The sequence below is a fragment of the Vicia villosa genome, linkage group LG2 (assembly GCF_029867415.1).
Source record: "Vicia villosa cultivar HV-30 ecotype Madison, WI linkage group LG2, Vvil1.0, whole genome shotgun sequence".
NCBI lineage: Eukaryota > Viridiplantae > Streptophyta > Magnoliopsida > Fabales > Fabaceae > Vicia > Vicia villosa.
Window position 1 is genome coordinate 3871253 of NC_081181.1, and position 19349 is coordinate 3890601.

The 19349-nt window shown below is 35.1% G+C and overlaps 3 protein-coding genes across 7 annotated transcripts; all 3 read right to left on the reverse strand.

Moving 5' to 3' along the window:
• Window positions 1-335: 335 nt before the first annotated feature.
• On the reverse strand, window positions 336-8603 carry LOC131648831 (uncharacterized). 4 transcript variants are annotated; one of them, XM_058918558.1, is made up of 15 exons: window positions 8463-8603; window positions 8065-8387; window positions 7816-7954; window positions 7204-7524; window positions 6540-6661; window positions 6360-6451; window positions 5363-5468; window positions 4007-4161; window positions 3788-3915; window positions 2763-2884; window positions 1858-1955; window positions 1552-1760; window positions 1356-1436; window positions 830-1250; window positions 336-743 (listed from the first exon to the last, which is right to left on the reverse strand). In XM_058918558.1, the coding sequence occupies exons 2-15, from the start codon at window positions 8338-8340 to the stop codon at window positions 668-670; spliced, it is 2346 nt and encodes a 781-aa protein (XP_058774541.1). In that variant the 5' UTR covers window positions 8341-8387; window positions 8463-8603; the 3' UTR covers window positions 336-667. The 4 variants fall into 4 exon arrangements, with proteins under 4 accessions (XP_058774541.1, XP_058774540.1, XP_058774543.1 ...); XM_058918557.1 differs by having other exon boundaries at window positions 8065-8588; XM_058918560.1 differs by lacking the exon at window positions 8463-8603 and having other exon boundaries at window positions 7812-7949; window positions 8065-8201.
• Window positions 8604-10151: 1548 nt separating this feature from the next.
• On the reverse strand, window positions 10152-12385 carry LOC131648832 (transcription factor bHLH128-like). 2 transcript variants are annotated; one of them, XR_009298177.1, is made up of 6 exons: window positions 11675-12385; window positions 11213-11541; window positions 10994-11116; window positions 10835-10900; window positions 10482-10583; window positions 10152-10381 (listed from the first exon to the last, which is right to left on the reverse strand). XR_009298177.1 is itself a non-coding variant. In XM_058918562.1 (6 exons), the coding sequence occupies exons 1-6, from the start codon at window positions 12021-12023 to the stop codon at window positions 10328-10330; spliced, it is 990 nt and encodes a 329-aa protein (XP_058774545.1). In that variant the 5' UTR covers window positions 12024-12378; the 3' UTR covers window positions 10152-10327. The 2 variants fall into 2 exon arrangements, 1 of the variants encoding a protein (XP_058774545.1); XM_058918562.1 differs by having other exon boundaries at window positions 10482-10550; window positions 11675-12378.
• A 4175-nt stretch (window positions 12386-16560) lies between these two features.
• LOC131645774 (uncharacterized) lies at window positions 16561-17982 on the reverse strand. The gene is made up of 4 exons (XM_058915985.1): window positions 17948-17982; window positions 17555-17615; window positions 17084-17385; window positions 16561-16998 (listed from the first exon to the last, which is right to left on the reverse strand). Exons 2-4 carry the CDS (start codon window positions 17595-17597, stop codon window positions 16747-16749), a joined length of 597 nt encoding a protein of 198 aa, XP_058771968.1. The 5' UTR covers window positions 17598-17615; window positions 17948-17982; the 3' UTR covers window positions 16561-16746.
• Window positions 17983-19349: the final 1367 nt, after the last annotated feature.

The window sequence follows — 19349 nt, forward strand, 5'->3', positions numbered from 1 at the left end:
AGCAAATTTCGGAGGTCATAAGTGATTTTGACAGAATTGATTGTAGACAAACATGCGATGGTAGATAAATATTTCAAAAATCTTAGAGCAGTTCTCTTTGCTCTTTATTCTCTATATTTGAACAAAAAGAATGACCATTAATTAGTCTATTAAATATGTCAAATGTTGCCTTAATCAGTTTCCTTGTTTTCTCTTATGCAAATGAAGCTTTAGTACATACTTAGAAAGACAGAAAGATTCTTTAAACGGATGGAACAGTAGTTAGAAAAGCCTAGTTCACTGTATCATACTAGTACCTCCAAAACTTACTCTATGTGAGGGTATAAGTAACTTGATTATTAAAACTGGGTTTTGAAATCCAACCTAGAAGAACAAGTTAATTTACAATTTGAGAAAAATGAGGAACATCTATAAGATAAAAAGAACATGATATTATTTACATGTATACTATGAACATCAGCACATAATATTCTTAAATGATTATCTACTCCTCATAAGAGAGCGAATTGGTCAAAACTCAGAAGGCTCGTTCCTTGCCATACATCTTGATCTCACCATTAAGAATACAAAGAATCCGGAGGAAAAAATTAAATCCCGTTGGTTAGTGTCACGATCAGTGCAGAAAGAGCATTATGTGCAGAGTAAGCAATATGTTGGACTAAATAGATCAGATTAAGTGACACTCCGTTATTTGATCTTTGGCAGTTTGATCTTTCAATATTTTTTGCAAGGCTTTATGACATCTGAAAGTATTCAATTGATTTCTGTAAGAATATATCAATCATTTAAGATTAAGAATGAAGAAACACCTGGTTATAATTTGGCTTACCTCCAGGGAAGATGATCAAGGAACATGGATGGTGAAACAATAATATTATTGAAATTCTCTCGATTTGCTACATAAGCTCTATAACATCTCTCCCTCTCCATCGTTCTCCAAGATCTCTTAAGATCATTTTGAGGACTTTTCTTGTCTGCGACAATATGAATTACAAATCCCGGCAAATACATCTCTGGGGGATCATCAGCAGACTGGTTTTCAGAAGTTGGAACAGAATCTATAAACTGTGACACAGGATCATCTCTTGAATGTACGTATGAAGCAAAAGGATTAAACTGTGACACGGGATCATCTCTTGAATGTACGCCTGAAGCAAAAGGATTTGTAAATTCGGCATTATTAATTTCAACAATATGATCACTTGCCCTACTATCAGCCCAGAGTGAAATCTCATCATGTTCATCATCGCCTGCAACACAACAAACAAAAAAACAATACATACCATCACCATGCAAACAATCAGAATAACAAAATGATTTACAATCTTCATTCCCAAAAGGATGCATATATTCACCATGGTCAGCTGTAACAAGAAGATCCCTTTTACTGGCTGCAGTCCAGAGTGAAGCATCTTGAACCACTTGATTGTTGCTGCCTGCAGCATATAGTGGAAATCTTTTCAGAAAAAGAACCTCTCACCAACCTAGTTTCAAAAATGATGACATAATACACATGACTTTCATCACTACTAACTTATTCAGATGAACAACCTTTATTATCAATGTCACACAGCACTTCATGCTCTGCCTCTTGATTATTTCTTTCATATTGGCTTATAAATAGAAACCGACGAGCAAGTCTGAAAATCATTGCACTGTCAGCTTTAGGATCTTGTGCTAGTAATGTGATAGCAGCTGCCCTCAGCCTCATCATGGATCCAATTGAAAGGCGGGATGAAAACTCATTTCCATAAATAATGCTGCATCATTAACAGCAAAAGGAAACAGAAAAGGAAGCTGAAAGTTTTGCCAAAAGAGAATCAACCACAATTTAACTTTTCGCAAGTCAAAAATTACCTTGTTATGAATGACGAACATGCATTAGCCACAATTAAATCCACACATGGGAGTGGCCCATATGAGTAAACATGCAGATTGGGGTATCGGTTATAAAGCTGTAGAAAATCAAACATTTACAAAGATAATATGGAAAGTAAAACATACTACATATAAAATGACCTCCCATGTAAGGACGTTTTCAGCATTTCCTCATTTTCAGTCTGGGCCAGTACTAAACTAACAATAATAAATAATTTAAAGTTCTTGAATTTTCAACCGGCCCTTGAATCTGGTCTAACTTGATTAATTCTTACGAATAATAATACAAACAAATATTGCACCTATTACACAAAAGTCTTGGGAAGTGAAGGGTGTACTTAGAGATCCTTCAATCCAAGAGGAGAGCTAATTGAAATGCATATATAGACCAGGGACTAAGAAATCGTATATTCAATACCCTTCTTTTTTTCAGGACAAATATACATGAGTTGAAACAGAAGCAATACTATGCTTTTACGTAATAACATGTCATTAGCATAAGCTGACTTAGATTGTCTCTTTGGAATTTAGAAAAGTTTCGTATTCCTTAATACATCATGACTTGTTTTGTTTATTTCATTAGGATTAGGAGTTGAGCATTTTTATAAATAAGGATTAGTGTTATGTTGTTTGTGGCAAGACCCAATGTATCTTTCAAAAGCAATATCAATATAGTTTCCATTTACCTTTTTTTCATATAACGAGAACTAAACAACTAAGGAAAGAAGGAAACATGAGATTTTTTTTTGCAAACAGTTGTTTTGGGAATTGACTCTCAATGAATACTTGGTTCTGAATGCAATCAAAATCAAAATGGAAGATTAGGCTTACTGAAGAAACTAATAAAAGTTAAATTCTGCCTTTAAAAGAGAGAAATGGCATACTTTTATTCCAAGCAATGCAGCTATAGCCCCCCCAAGTGAATGGCCAACTATGCGGACATTATACCCAAAGCACTCACAGCCAAATCCCAGCAATTTAGAAAGAAGCCCATAGGATTCAGTGTCTGTATTTCCATGTAGAAAAAAGAAACCAGTGTTAAAAAAGGAGTATGTGCTATGTAAGAAAGACAATAATGTTTGTAAGTTCAATAAAGTTTCAATTTGGCAATTCATAAATAAAAAGCATAATGTTTTACTCAATCATGTAACCATGGTGATTACTTAACCCTCACAATAAAGTAATTGTAATAGAAAGCAGGAAACAATATCAACAACAACTAAGCCTTATCCCACTGAGTGGGGTCAGCTACACAGATCAATTTGCGTTATAATGTTCTATCCAAAATCATATTTCTATCCAAATCGTTAACCTCGAGATCTTTCTTAATAATTTCTCTTATGATCTTTCTAGATCTTCCTCTCCCTCTAATTGATTGACTTCTCTCCAACTGATCTACTCTCCTTATCCTTACCACAGAATCTCAGGTCTTCTTTCTATATGCCCAAACCATCCAAGTCTATTTTCCACCATCTTCTTTGCTACCCCAACACTCTCTAATATTTTCATTTCTAATTCTATCTTGTTTAGTCTTACCACACATCAAACATAACATCCTCATCTCTGCTACACTTACTTTATTCTTATGTTGATTCTTAATTGCCTAACATTTTGTCCCGTACAACATCGCAAATCTCACCACAGTCCAATAAAATTTTCTCTTCAACTTGAGCGGTACCTTTGCGTCACATATAACCCCTAAGGCTCTCCTCCATTTCAACCACCAAGCTTGAATGTGATGATTTACATCCCCTTCTATTTCTCCATCATTTTGTATTACGGACTCAAGATATTTAAATCGAGTGTGTCTTGCGGATGATATGGTGTCTAACTTAAACCAGCAAAGAAGAAGAAAAGTTCATTTGAAAAGATCACCTCTTTATATCAAAGAACCGTAAGCATTTCTTACCATGCTCTCCAGGGTTTCCTTCAATCTGCATATAAACCTCTCGTGCAGCCTCGACTATACCCGAATGCCCATAGTGGGGAAATGATGAAGTCACATTTTTGTGTATATCAGAATGAATGTAGCTGGAGCTGCAAGGAGAAATTTAAAATATCGACACAAGAGACCAAAGTACTGCATTGAAACATGTGTAATATCGACACAGGGGAAAATTAAAAATACTTTATCAAACCAGACAAGTCTTCTGCAGAAAGGGTGCATTCCTTGCATAACCCATCGGTTATTAGGTCCTCAGGCGTTTCAGTACCACGTATAGCAATTACTACAGTTTGTAGATGATGTAGAACCACAATAAAATATGCAGCTTCACACTTGACCTGGCATGGATATAAGCATAAAAACAACATTTATACTTGTAGACTCTGCCAGTAGAAAATAAAAAATATATATATTCACATTGTCATACACAAATTGAGTATATAATAATCTCGGGTTGGATAGCTTGGGTTTCCCCGCAATTATAACAACAACCAAAGCCTTTTCCTATTGGATCCACGTGTCTAAAGTGAACTGACTTTAGAGTGTAAAGTGGGTGATATCAATGATTGATAATAAATGTATATTAATTCATGTGCACTGCAATACAACCCCTTGGTTTTCTCATTATACTAAAAACTCACTTTAGAGCAGCCCAATCATTTCACATTATATGGGACCAGTTGCATGAATCACCCTAACTTTTCTTTTGGAGACTTCATTCATGATTGTATCTTTTTTCAAGTGACTATGATCCCTCATCCATTGTATAATTTACATTGATCTAACTTAATTGTTAGCTTTTGATCGGGCAAAATCCAGTCTCGCCCAACATTGGAGGTTTTATAACTGTGATGAAAATTTCCTTTCAGCTTGAGCTGTATCTTTTTATCACATGTTACATCTAAGGAGATCCTTCATTTCATTTATCCCACCCGGATCCTATGTTTTACATCTTTCTCTATTTCCCCATCATTACATATATGATGGACCTATGATACTTAAGATCCATGGTATGGTATGGTCTCTTCATTTCATCAACTCTAAGCTATGCTATAATTTTGTTCCTTTTGATAAGCATGCATTCTATTAATTCGGTTTTCCTTGTACTTGCACAAAATATGCTTCAATGTTTGTCTCCACGTCACTATCTTTCCATTTATGTCCTTTCTTGATTATAAAACTAAAAATCTCCTCTGCAAAAAGCATGCAGAATGGTCCTGTCTGTAGGATATGTTTAGGTTCTTTAGGACATTACATTGATACTGTTGGCAGGTAAAATCTTCCTTGTTTCTTGTGGGTGTGTTTCATTTTTGAAGATAAGATTCATTAAAAAATAATGGTGTGATTGGTGCAAATGGCTTTTCAGCATTATGTTATATATTAACTAAGAACTAATATTCATGTCCCGTTTCATCTTCATAAAATGTAGAGGCCTTTCCTACTGTATTTCACTCTTTTTCATTTTCTATGGAAAGTCTCTGTCTTTTATGACCCAAAGTACCTGATGTGCAGCACAACTGGACATTTAAATTCTCTAACCTGGTTTACTCTCCCATATCTGAGTGCTTCCGGAGGTAAATTGGCATACTTTAGAAAGGCTGCAGCATGACCTCGCCACCAATTATCACCATCCAAAGCAGGTCGTCTAAGAAAATGAATTAAGTACATAAAACATGTTGAAAATGAAATTATTTAAATTCATGCATGCTGGAGAAAGATAGAGGGGAAAATGTAATGCAAAAATAGAGATAGAGAGCCGGAGAGAGCGTAGAAACACAAAGATATATATCAGTGTGCCTAAGTGCAAAGATAAGATACACAAACTATTCAGATGTCATCTAGAGATTTAGAATTTATGAGCTCACTAACATATATTTTATCATGTATAAATATAACCTTGTGAATTGATCTACTGAGCTACTTTGATATGGTAGGGGATATAAGGTTGAGCTACTTTGATATGGTAGGAGATATAACGCTAGTTTGGTGGTTGGTATGAGACAATTAAGGAGTGAAGTGATATGGAGGTTGAGGATACTATCTCCACCCACAACATAGCACTAATATATACCAACAGTTGTCATTAAAAAAGTTTATAAAAATAACTACTTTATATGGTAAGTTTTGTTTCTTTTGATGAAAGGCATCAACAAAGAGAAGAAAAAAGCTACAGAGATAGGGAAAAGTATCTTTCTAAAGAAACTAAATGGAAAAGAACGGGTGGAGGAACAACCAAACTAGAGAAACACTAGCACACCAATGCAGAAGATCACTCCAACCGTGTCCATATTCTGATAGCAATACATTTTTCTGAGCTCAAAGGCCATTTCTTGCACACAAAATACTGAAGATCTCTCTAACTTCATCGCATATTTTGATAAGTAATATAATTTTCGGAGTCCAAAGACCATTTCTATGTTACAAAGTACAAGTATCAAACCCAAAAACATGAAATTTGAAACGAAGACTTCAAGCTACTACGGATTAAGTTATATACATCATAGTTTATAAAGTTGAATATCCAACAAATCACCACCTGTTGCGTGCCCAAGGAGACAAAACCCCTTGTCTATAGAGCCATAAACAAAGAAACATGAGAGGATTCCGTCCAACATCAAGCAACGGGCCCTGAATCATTGAATGCAGTATAAATGTTAAAAGCGTGTTGGTAAAAATATATAACATGAATTTGAAATTAAGGTTTTAATAGAAATACAGTGTATGCAGCTTCGGCAAATTTATGAAGAGTCGCAGCCTCCTTAACTCGCATCTCTGGTGCTTCCGTGGATCCTTCAGAGGTTTCTGAAGATTTTTCATTGTGTTGGAGTAAAGCTAAAGCTGGACGAAAAAAACTTCAGGTAAGAACGTGATGGTGAAGTTAAACTGATTTGAAGTAGACTGATAAAAATTTGGTGAGATTAGCATTATCATACTAAAAATGCGATGTCGTCCATTTAAAAAATCTTTCAACTCAATAACTCATTCACATGTGATCCTGAACCCAAGCACAGAAGAACAGCAGCACTTAATGGAAGGAAGGTGAAATATTGGCTTTTAGAAATTAAGGTGATTTATTATGTTAATTAAAAATACATTGATTTAAATAAACAAAAACTCGACATATCACTAATAAAATGAGTGGTCTAGCATACTCGTCATGTCTGAAAGCACAACAAATTAAACCTTGCTGCTTGTTTTAAGGAGGATATTATAACCACTTTAATTGAGATAGCTACCCAACACTAACTCCAAGAATCATATGTACATTTACAAACAACTCATGAACATATTATAAGTTATTTTTATTAGTGTATTGAAATTTGAAACACTGGTAATAAAGATAAGTATTCATGATATAGCCCAAATAAGCTCTTCCAAACCTGCCAAGAGTTCCATATGGCCGGTTCCAGAAGCCCGATAAGCAACAAGGTCACCTAACAATCGTGCAACTGAATAGACTTCATCTTCCTCCTTTGCAGTCAAGTATTTGACGCGGCCGAGACAGCACAAGGTCTCACGTAAACCGTTATCAAAAACCTCCCTATAATGTGATTTCCAAGCATTGTCATGGGATTCATAGAAAGATCTCCATCTGAGAACATCAGATCCTGTAAAGCACTGAGCTAGAGCAACCAAACAAACAAGAACCATGAAGATGGACAGTAACGTGTGCTTCCGCCAGTGAAGGTTCCATCCCAATTCTGCATTCACAAACCGAAAGTGAGGTAATAATAATACTAATAGTAATAATAAACAAAAGCACAAAACACAAAAAGAGATACATAGCTCTGTAACACCAACACCTCTGAAAAAATGTGAATCTGTATTCAAAACCAACAAAGACACTTTGTGATTACATTTAACTTATTCATTTTTTCAAATTATTACTGGTATCAAAAATTATTACTGGTGTCGACGTATCAGTATTGGTGTCGTGTTTTCAGTGTGTCGGCTTGATAGATAAAGATTGATGAATGGAGGAACTCACCAACCTAAAAGACAAACAGCTGGTGAGGTATCTTTGGCGAAATAGTAAGCTGATTTGGAAACAAGGTAAGTAGCGCAGAGAAACTGAATCACTGTGAGCGCGACGGTGCATCGACTCCACCATAACCATTTCTTATACCTTCCCTATCATGTTATAAAGTATTATATTTCATTACATCAACGATCAACGATCAACGATCAACGAGGAATGTAAATTGAAATAACGAATAGAATTAGGGAACATTCGTTCGTACTCGTCTATGGTAGCGCAAAAGGAGGCGATCTGTGGTGGACGAGGAGTCGTCGTCGAGAATGAGAGTGGCGGCTGATTGTTGAGCAACGGCGGTCTGAAACATGACTATGATTCTCATAGCGGCGGCAAAAGAAACGGCGGCGAATGGAAGAAGAGAACGGAGATCGCAGAGGAGATAGGTTTGGGAAAGGAGAAGGGCGCCAATGAGGAAAACGAGAGCGTTGGAAATCCCTAAAACAATGCCTACACGTCTCAGGTTTCTGACACCAAAACCCATTGCACGCGCCACCACCGCCGTCGCAACCACCTGCTTCTATCTTCCACCTTCCATTTAATTAAAGTTAATTAGTAATAATATTAATCAGAATCGGACGATTTATATGCTAATCTGGTATTAACTTTTTCAAAAGAAGAAAAAAAAAACTGTTATCTGCGTAATCTTCAAAAGCTACGAGTATAAATAACATGAAATTGACTCGTTAATGGGAGCTTAGATGATAGGAGCACGGTTTCAACTCTAACATCCTGCTAATTCATCTAAGAGCTAAAACTATTACCATTAAAAGTACTGTACAAAAAATTATGAAATCAATTACATATTTATTTTAATTTTTTTATTGGGTCAAAATTCATTTTGTTCCTTAGATTCGATCAATTGCGGCACACAAATTTTGAAAAAAAATATATATAAAAAAAGACCATCATAAGTAATTGAACTAGTATTAATTTTAAAAAAAAAATTCAAATTTTATATTAAAAATTGGACCCAACTAACCGGTCAGACTGAAAACCGCGGAAGTCACCGTTCTGATCTGATTATTTTATACCACAATTTTACATTTAGAAATTTATCTCTATTTTTCTCTAATACTTTTTCTATTTTTTAGGATTATTTTGTATTAATTTTTTTTATTACACTTATTTTATGGTGATTCCATGAAGACTATAATGGTTCACGATTTTCTTTTCTTTATATAAATATGAATTTAGTTTTCTTTGTCAAGTCATTTGTCTTGGCCGTCTCACACCTTGAAAAATCTGAAAATATTTTTCTTGTGTTAAATGCGTTTTCGGATATACTCAAATCATACTAAAATGCGTTATTATGATATTTACTTTGCAACAACAAAAAAGTTCGAAGATGCACCTTCGAACACATTCATTTTTTTGCAAAATAAATGTGACCAACAATTTGTGTCTGAAATGTATGTAAAAATGTGCGTTTGGAGATGCATTTCCAAACACTAGAAACTTTTCATGGTGGTGGAAGAGAACACATAAGGGTGAAGAGAAATTTCATATTTATTACTCAGATATCCATGTTTGAATATTGGACCATTATATAAAATCATAGTTTAAGATCCACACGTCACAATGATTTCGGCTCAAACATTACGTAGTCACGTGGGACACGAAAGATATCTTAAAATGGAAAGTAGCAAAGTTGACCATGTGCTTGTCACGTGGGTGAGATAGACATGCCATGAGAAATTTTTGACAAACGGATCACCCGCCATGAGACATTGTCAACTCGTCAATTTAGTTGAAATATTTGTGATCCGCATAAAATCCACACCAACCAATATATTAGAACAATACCACAACCATTTATCTTGAAATGCAGAGTGAAGCAATTCAAACACCAATGATAATGAAAACATACACTACTAGTGAAAGCATTGCAAGAGAATAGATTAGATTAAAGAACCAATCTTAATCAAAATGTTTCTCCGCAATCTTAGATAACGGTTCGTAGTTTTGATTTCACCTTGATAGAATTAACAACCAAGGAAAATTTTTGTTGAATTCATCGGATGAAAAATCAACCAAGAGAAAAAAGGGCAAACTTTCCATTATATCTTTTGTTACCTCGCCCACCAAACCGAGGTAAAAGCCATGTTTCAACCTAGGTGTAAAAGCCATGTTAGACACGACATGAGATCCTCGAAAAAAGACCAATTGCCACGACCCCTGATAGAGCAGGGTCAAGTGGACCAAATCCAAGGAAAAACCTAAAGGCACTTCTACTCAAACAACAAAACCATTTCAACAGAAAATCAACTTCTACTTTCAAATACAACTATCAAATTTCAAAAAGGAATAGATATTTCTAGACTATGCCTACCACAGGTAGATTACAACATACACTGTATGTACAATTTCCTTCATTATTCGTTTAAACTTGAAAGGTACAAAAATCAGTTTCCATCAAAACCTTGACCTCTATGCAGTGCCATAGAATCTCATAAAACATAGTAGTAAGTTTATGTACTTTGTTTGCATCCGCAAGTGCAACTCTCAAGATCTTCGTGAAGTTTCTGAAAAAGGGTGAACAGATAATGTAATCAATATCAACAGAGACAGCATTATTATACTAAGAATTACTTGATGCATTCATATGAAGCTCTTTTTACACACCTGGACTTGAGTTTGAAGACCTTTGATATGTTGAACTGCCAAATCTAGCATGTCTGAATAACTTGTTTGCTACAGTGACATTTTGAAACAACATTAAGCAACCTATAATGTACAAAGTTAAACACTGGTTCGTTTGACAATATTATCGACTCGTCTATAGCTAAACAGGTTCATCTGAGTCTGAAGTGAACCTCTCTTCAAAAGTTTAAAATACACTTCTCTTCTTTTTCAATAATACTACTTCACTGTTACTATTACTACTAGTACTACTTTCAACCACTCAAATTAATGTGTGCATTATCTTAAACAATGCTTATAATGAAATGGATGGAATAATAGGAAAGCAATAATACCTTATCCATATTAGGCACAAGATCCTGCAATTTCTTCAATTTTCCACTTATTCTAGTTCTTCTCTCCTACATACATGCAACGCAATAGAGTTAGTATACATATATACATGTAGTATTTGAAATAGAAACAGAAAGAAAAATAGCAGAGTAGAGTATTACCCGTTCTGCAATGCTTCGGGGATGCGTGGCACAGCCACGCTTAGCGCGGATTTTACAAGGGACGGAATCTTGTGGAATATGCATCAGCTTGTCCATCTCCATAGAAGTTTGTGGGAGACTATACTGAATTAGATTAAAGTAGAAACATTGAATGAATCAATATAATGGATGAAGAATATTATCATCAATTGTGAAAAAGGCTACTAATACTAGTACTACCTGAGTTTCAAGGGCGTTGAGGCAATGAAGAAGAAGGTCGGGATCGTCCTCGTTTCTACTAGAACGCTTATTATTAGTTTGATTTTGAGAACCAGAAGAAAATACTATAGAATTTGAATTGTTATTGTTATTAGTATTATTATTATTATCAGGTCCTACACCCCAGTTACTACTATGCAATGATCCATTTCCTGCAGCTACTGCTGCATAATCAACACCATTTTCGGATATTCTAGAAAGACATTCCTGTCCTTGTCCTCCTCCGGTAAAGCTCAATTCAGACTTCAATCTTGATCCTCCATTTCCGCCTCTCGTGATTGTGAACCCAGCTGCAATTATTACATAATGTTTTTCAATTTCATGACTCATGATGAAATTATTAATATTCTATGAGATCTATCTAATTACAATTTAATCAAATTCATTGCATAAAATGATAATTAGAATAAAAATAGGAGATACCGCTGTTATTGTGATTGAGAGTGGCGAGATGGTTGAGGAAACCGGCGGGAGAGCTTTTTTGACGGACCAGAGATGATCCGTCAAAGCCTTCGTAAGAAGATCTCTGCTGCAGTTGCTGTTGCTGTTGCTGTTGTTGCTGTTGTTGTTGCTGCTGGCTGGAATCACCGGAGAAATAATGTCCAGTCCCTGGGAGAAGGCGTGATCCTGCTAAGACAGCATCAACGGTGCTGGTGAGGAGAGAGCCGGGTGCAGAACCATATCTGGTAAGACCTGTCTGACTTATGGAACTCTGCTGTTGTTGAGAAGAGGAGGAAGAAGTGGAACCAGAAGAAGAAGGAGGACGATACATGATGATGATAGAGTTGAATAATGTGAATCTGTGTGCGAGAGGAGAGAAAAAGAAGCGAAGACTAAGAAAAAAGAAGATGGAATGATATTATAATAAAAGAAGCAAGTTGTTGTTAGTTGGGATGAGGTTAAGGAGGGTTTACAAATATCCTAAGCACAAAAACAAGATATTAGAGATTAGATGCGCTGTCTCACACTCCACTTGTGCAATTGTTTATGACAACTTGTTAATATCACGTGCCCTTTTTCATCAAAACATGCCCACCTTCATGGTATCTCCATTTTTTATATGTCCCACAATTGTCAATTTTCAAAACTATACAATGGTATGCACTAAATTTATCACTCACTATCTTTGTTTTTTTAATGTTGGATACCATTGGCGGCTTTTCTCAATTCATGGTATGCAACTCTAAGTATTTGAGCTTAATTCAAGACACTATTATATAGGATAAATTTTGAAAACATGTGGATGTGGTTTATGTTGGTTTTTCCTATGTTTTGGAGAGGCCCAATTGGATTGGGTTTGTCACTACTCATGTGTGTAAGCGTTTGTTATTATCCAATAAAGAAGAATATGGTTGAAGTGTGAAAAATAACAAGAGAAAAAAAGTGAGAAGAGAGAAAAATCAATAGACACATCAAAATTCCGCAGCCTCAATTTCAGCACAATTTAATCCCATAAAACCGGACCTTGCATATAATTCAACGGTTGAATCATCTTAAAGTTTTGATACAACGCTCATCGTTGATTATAGTGGAGTTTTCAAATGGCTTACGGGTCCCGTGGTTTTTTACTCCTAGTTACCGAAGGTTTTTCCATGGGAAAATTATGTTGTGTTGTTTGATGTATTTTTTTTGTTGATTGTTGTTGCATGTGATATTTAGGAGAGCTTATCTTGTTGGATTTTTCTGTTGCGTTTGTGATTTGCTCCCAACAAGTGGTATCAGAGTCTGGTTTGATTTGACTAACGATGGAGACCAACACATCTAGGACGGTAAGTTTGAATGGTTCCAATTATAATGTTTAGAAAGGAAAAATGGAAGAATTGCTTTATGCGAAAGATTTTCACTAACTAATTTTCTCTAAAGAAAAACCTGATGGAAAAAGGGATGACGAATGGTCTTTATTGCACAGACAAGTTTGTGGTTATATTCGCCAATGAGTGGGTGATAATATTTTGAATCATGTGATCTCGGTGACTCATGCTCGCTCTCTTTGGACCAAACTTGAGGAGTTGTATGCAAGAAAGACGAGGAACAATAAGTTATTCTTGTTCAAGCAATTGATGTCATTAAGGTATAGTGATGGTTCACCAATAATCGATCGCTTGAATAATTTCCAAGGTATTCTAAATCAATTGTCGGCGATGAATCTTACTTTTGATGAGGAAATTCAAGGTTTATGGCTTCTTGGTACTTTTCCTAATTCTTGGGAGACTTTTAGGACATCTTAGTCTAACTTCGCTCCTAATGGTATCATCTCAATAGACTTGGCTAAAATTAGTGTGTTGAATGAGGAGTTGAGGCGTAAGTCACAAGGCTCTACTTCATATTCCTATGTGTTGTTTACCAAATCAAGGGGAGACATCAAAGTAAAGGTTCAAGTAAGCGCGGTACTTCACGTGGTAAATTACAAGGAGGCTCTAATAGATTCTCTCATATTGAGTGTCATCATTCTGGGAGGGAAAGGGACACATAAAGAGGTATTGTCGTAAGTTGAAAAGGGAAAACAAGAAGAAGAGTTATAACAACGACAAAAAATAAGGTAACAATAATGAAGATGTTTCTATTGTTGATGACTTCTTTACTGTTTGTGATAGTTGTGTAGAGAATGTCAATCTATCATGTGATGAGATGGATTGGGTGGTTGATAGTGGTGCTTCTACTCATGCAACCTCGAGACGTGATCTTTATTCAACTTACAAGATCAGTGACTTTGGGTTGTTCGTATGGGAAATAATGGGAAAGCGAATGTCATCAGAATGAGAGATATTTGTTTCAAAACTAGCAATGGGTATACTCTAGTTCTCAAAGGTGTGAAACACAATCTAGAAATTTGATTCAATCTTTTATCCGTTGGAAAGTTCGATAATGAAGGATATGATAATTATTTTTCGGGTAATGAATGGAAGTTAAAGAAAGGCTCAATGGTAATTTCTAAAGGTAAAAGTAATTTGAACTTGTATGTCGTCCAACACATCAACACTTGTGTCAATGATAGCTCATATGAATTATGGCGCAAACATTTAGGTCGTATAAGTGAAAAAGGTTTGAGTATTTTGTCTAAGAAGAATGTGTTGTATGGTGTTTCCGATGCAAAGTTAAGAAAGTGTTCACATTGTTTGGTGGGTAAGCAAAGGCAAGTTTCCTTTTTGTCTTCTGAGCCTAAGAGGAAATCAAAAGTGTTGAATTTAGTACATTGTGATGTGTGTGGTTTGATGAAGACACAATCACTTGGTGGTTGCATATTACTCTGTGACTTTCATTGATGATTTTTCTCGGAAAACATGGACTTATACCTTGAGGACAAAAGATCGAGTGTTGGATACCTTCAATTTGTTTCAAGCATCGGTTGAAAGAGAAACGGGGAAAAGCTCAAGTGTATTCGAACCGATAAAAAGGGAGAGTATATAGGAACTTTATAAGTATTGTCAAGATCAAGGTATACGTTGTCAAAAGTCTCCTCCAAAGACACCACAATGGAATGGGTTAGCCAAAAGAATGAATAGAACTTTGGTGGAAAGAGTGAGATGTTTACTTTCTCAATCAAATTTGCCGAAATACTTTCGGGGAGAAGCATTGAGCACGGTTGTACATCTTTTAAACCTTACTCCATGTGTTCCGTTGAAGTTTGATGTTCAAAGTCATGTTTGGAGCGGTAAATATGTTTCCTACGACCATCTCTGGTTGTTTGGGTGCATGACTTATGTGCATATTCCGAAGGATGAGAGATCAAAATTGGTTGAGAATTCGAAGAAATGTGTGTTTGTTGGGTATGGACTTGATGAGTTTGGGTATCGATTCTTTGATCTGGTTCAACAGAAGCTTATTCGTAGTCGTGATATCGTATTCATGGAGGATTATACCATTGAGGACATCGGCAAAGTTAAGAATAAATATTCGATTTTTGAAGAAGAATGAATGGTTGATACGGACTCAACTACTATTGCTCCTACCCCTATCACTTTCAAAGATGTTCCAATTGAAAATCAAGGTATGAATTTGAATCTTGATAATATTTTAAATCCTAATGATATTGTTGAGTAGATGTTGCGGAAGACATTGTTGAAAATGAGGTTGATCAAGAGGTTGAAAGTGTTGAGAAAATGATTGCTTCTGATGAGTTGAGGCAGTTTACTCGTGATAAAAGGCCTTCCATTCGATACCCGTCGAACAAGTAAGTTTTTCTTACCGATGGTGGAGAACCCGAAAGCTTTAAAGAAGTTTTGGAGGATGAGAACAAAAAGGAGAGGATGGATAACATAGAGGATGAAATGCAGTCACTTTGTGAGAATAATACCTTTGAGTTAGTGAAGTTGTCAATGGGTAAGAGAGAATTTAAGAATATATGATTTAATCGAATTAAGCAAGATGAGTGTACTTCTCAAAGAAGATTCAAGGCTCGTTTGGTGGTAAAAGGCTTGAAACAACAGGAAGGTGTTGATTTTGGGGCGGGGTGTGTACTAAGGTACTCGTATCCGTGCTCATATCCGCTTATTTTATGGGCAATTACCCGAGCCCATCCATGTACCCATTTTTGCGGGTTTTTACCCTACCTTTTGTGGGTATTTTTTAGGGTATCCACTGGAGATGGGTAAAATTGTCATTCCTATGTGTAGGTTTGAAGTCATGGACACGTGTACAGTAATTATACAGTGGCTGAAGGATGGTAACTATCTCGTTGTTTACCTGAGTGAGTTTTGAATACCCTGTTTTCTTTTATAAGTTATTTTAGACAATATCTGTGACCTATGTGCATTGTTTTGCAGATCAAATGGTAAATATTTTTGTTGAAGAGAATATGAGAGAAAATCATACTGTTAGCGTGGAAACTAAGAACCCCAAAGTCAACCAGAGAATTTTACCATTAAGGACGAAAAAAGGCAAGTTGAAGATCTAACTCCAAATTTGTCCAATTTAAAAGCTTGAAGGAAGCTCGGAGGCTAGAAGAAGATTGTTCTCCCGCGTTGGTACCATCCTCCACATTTCTTAAAACTCATAAATTTTCAAAAATATTGACTAAAATTTATATTTTAAAATCAAATCAATATAATTTAAAATAATGACCGAAAAATTTATATTTCAAAACCAAATCAATATAGAATCAAAATTTATTTTATTTATATTGAAACAAAGAATCGACATTTAAGAAACAGATATTTTAGGCTATTTTCATAACTAAAAATATCGTTAGTTGGTCTAGTGGTAATTGGCCTTAAACTTGGTAGAGAGAACCGCGGTTTCATCCCACAAAACTGCAAAAGAAAAATTAGCAGTCTTTTATAAAATAATGTCATGCTAGTAAATAAAATGTATTTCAAATTAAATACCAATTTTACTTTTTAATACAAAAATTATTGATACTTTTTTAATTTCCTCTCTTTAGTTATTATTGTGTAAAATAGTTAATAACGTTAAATTAGAAAGAGTGCATTGGCAAAACAGAAACATAACTCCAAGCCTATAACTAATACTAAAGAACTTTAGAAACTGCTCCAACATTAATAGTTGTTCTTCCTTCTCTTTTTTGTGGAACTCTCATTCTTGTCACCTCTTCTTTCTCTTTTTCTTTTCCCTCTTCTTTCATCATCAGTTCCACGGCTCTTCTTCTTTCTCTTTTTCTTGGAACTCTCATTCTCCTCATCTCTTCTTTCATCTGTTGTTTCATCCATTCTAGTTGCAGCATCGAATCGGTCTTGTCTGCCCGTTAAATATTGACCATGCATTATATGCAACACATCGTCCCGGCCCATCTGTGGGTAGAGAAAGATAGATATAAAGAAATCAAATATGCACATAGCAAATAAACTAAGTTGAGAGATGTGAAGAAATACTTGCCTGGTCAGTTATGTCATTAAGGGCTGGCCTATATTCTTCGTAGGGATATCCCAGTAAGTCAGCTAATTTTAACAGTGATAAACTTCGTTTGTCAACTGATCTTTCAAGTTTCTCATCAACTGAACTATCTGAGCTATACGAGCTTATTGAGCTATCCGAGTGATCCGAGCTATCTGAGTAGTATTTCTTAGAAACTTTTCTTTCTGAACGACTCTTATGGCGGCCCTTATGACGGTGGGAACGGTCCTTGTGGCGGTGAGAATGGCCTTTATGGCTTTGGGAATGGCCCTGGTTAGCAACTTCTGTTGATCAAATAAGTAAACAAAGTGTGAGAAGAATTCATACAGAAACAAAATAATGGAAAATGAATTTCCCAAAGTCTCGAAAATTAACATAAGGTTATGTGCATTACAATTACAACATTTACAGCAATTGGTTGGTAAAATTAATAAGAGGTGAGAATTGAGTTACCCATATGAGACTGAATAGGTGCTGCTGGAAACTTTGCTTTCATCAAACACAGAGTCACTTTCTCAAAATCACAAAAAAAAAAAAAATTGAACAACTCAGAAAATATAAGAATATTTTAAACAATATCCTATAACAGATTCAAAAATTTGAGGGATTAATTTCCTAAAAAACAATTCAATTTCTCAAAATCTCTTAAAGAAAACTCCAAATCCGAGAAGATTTGAATATTACAACTAATACATAATAGATTTGAATATTGATTGAAAAAAAAAAAAACTCTAATTCAAAGGCAGTAAACCCTAATCCCAAAATCTGAGAAAATCTCGTTCATAAAAAAACAAGCAAATTGGAAAAGGAAAGAATGTCACGCGGATAGAGAGATAAGAGATGAACCTGAAAATAAAAATTCAATCCACTGGATGGGGAAGAACAAAAAATGAAGTCTGAAATAAATCAAATCATATTAAATAAATAAATAAATATGTTTTGAGATATTTATAAAAAAAACTCTAATAATTAGGGGTGATCGCGGTGCGGTTTGGGCGGTTTTGACGAAAAAAATCATCCGAACCGCAAGAGAAAAAATCGTGCGGTTTGGTTTGGTTCGGTTGACTTTTAAAAAAAATCCGAACCAAACCAAACCAAACTAATGCGGTTTGGTTCGGTTTGGTTGGTTCGGTTTTTTACTAATATTTTATTGAACAATACATACATATAGATGACAACATAACTTTGTATTTAGACATTCATACACTATCAAATAACAACAAAACTCGTCATATTTTGACAACAACTTTCTATTTAATATGTAAAAATTAAATTAGACAAAAGTTAAATAATAAACATAAAATAATAATATAAAACAATATAAAAATTATTAGAAATGAAACAAAAAAATAGAAGAGAGGAGAGATTAGTGAAGGTGAAAAAGAAAAAACAAAAGAGTTGAGAGATTAGAGAAGAAGATGCGATAAAAATGAAACTGAAATAGGGAACATTTGCATAAAAATAAGAAGGTAAAAAAGAAAGAATATAAGAGAGTAGAGATTATAGAAAAAGAGGGAAGATGTATGTGGCAAAAAAGGCGCGATAATACTATTAGAGATTTGAAAAGATCGGGCCTAAAATCATATGTGTAAGGACAAGAAAATTGTTCTTAATCATAAGGCTAAGGTATGATACATTTAAGTTTGGGTTGGATGTGAGTTAAGTAAAAGTTAGGTTGTAACATAATGCGGTTTGATTCGGTTTGGTTCGGTTTACAAAATACAAACCGCAAACCGAACCGAACCGTGCGGTTTTATTAAAAGATGACCCAAACTAATCCGAACTAAATGCGGTTTTTTGCGGTTTCGGCTTGGTTTGGTTTGGTTTGCGGTTTTCTATTGGGTTGGTTTGGTTTTGAGCACCCCTACTAATAATAATAAATATATTCTTAAAATATTTTTCAAATTTATAAGCTAAATCAAATATTCTTTTATCATTTATGAGGAAATATTGTTTCAAATCAGAGTCAATTAATATTGCTATTCTTTCTTCTAACCCTAATCCTCACAGCACTTTTTTCTTTCTTTTCTGGGTATTCATGGGTGGTAAGAAGAAAGCACTGATTGTTGGGTTTAACTATCCTGAATCAAAAACGCATATCAAGAGTCCTGCGAACTCTGCAACCAGATTTACGGATTGTTTGATGACATATTATGGATTTCTTTCCGATGATATAACTCTTATGCTTGATGAAACCCCCCGCTTGAATTGTAATTTTCCTACCAACCATCAATTCACTCCTTCCTAT

What these genes read in the sequence shown, in the direction of transcription:
- LOC131648831 (XM_058918558.1), bottom strand. Translation starts at nt 8,340, where the DNA reads ATGGGTTTTGGTGTCAGAAACCTGAGACGTGTAGGCATTGTTTTAGGG. An exon ending in GACTTGTCTGGTTTGATAAA is followed by an intron (nt 3,916 to 4,006) that starts GTATTTTTAATT and finishes TTCTCCTTGCAG; the next exon opens with CTCCAGCTACATTCATTCTG. An exon ending in CTTGATCATCTTCCCTGGAG is followed by an intron (nt 744 to 829) that starts GTAAGCCAAATT and finishes GAATACTTTCAG; the next exon opens with ATGTCATAAAGCCTTGCAAA.
- LOC131645774 (XM_058915985.1), bottom strand. Translation starts at nt 17,597, where the DNA reads ATGAAAGCAAAGTTTCCAGCAGCACCTATTCAGTCTCATATGG. An exon ending in ACCTATTCAGTCTCATATGG is followed by an intron (nt 17,386 to 17,554) that starts GTAACTCAATTC and finishes TTTGATCAACAG; the next exon opens with AAGTTGCTAACCAGGGCCAT. An exon ending in TTAATGACATAACTGACCAG is followed by an intron (nt 16,999 to 17,083) that starts GCAAGTATTTCT and finishes CTCTACCCACAG; the next exon opens with ATGGGCCGGGACGATGTGTT.
- LOC131648832 (XM_058918562.1), bottom strand. Translation starts at nt 12,023, where the DNA reads ATGTATCGTCCTCCTTCTTCTTCTGGTTCCACTTCTTCCTCCTCTTCT. An exon ending in CCCGAAGCATTGCAGAACGG is followed by an intron (nt 10,901 to 10,993) that starts GTAATACTCTAC and finishes GCATGTATGTAG; the next exon opens with GAGAGAAGAACTAGAATAAG. An exon ending in GTCTTCAAACTCAAGTCCAG is followed by an intron (nt 10,382 to 10,481) that starts GTGTGTAAAAAG and finishes ACCCTTTTTCAG; the next exon opens with AAACTTCACGAAGATCTTGA.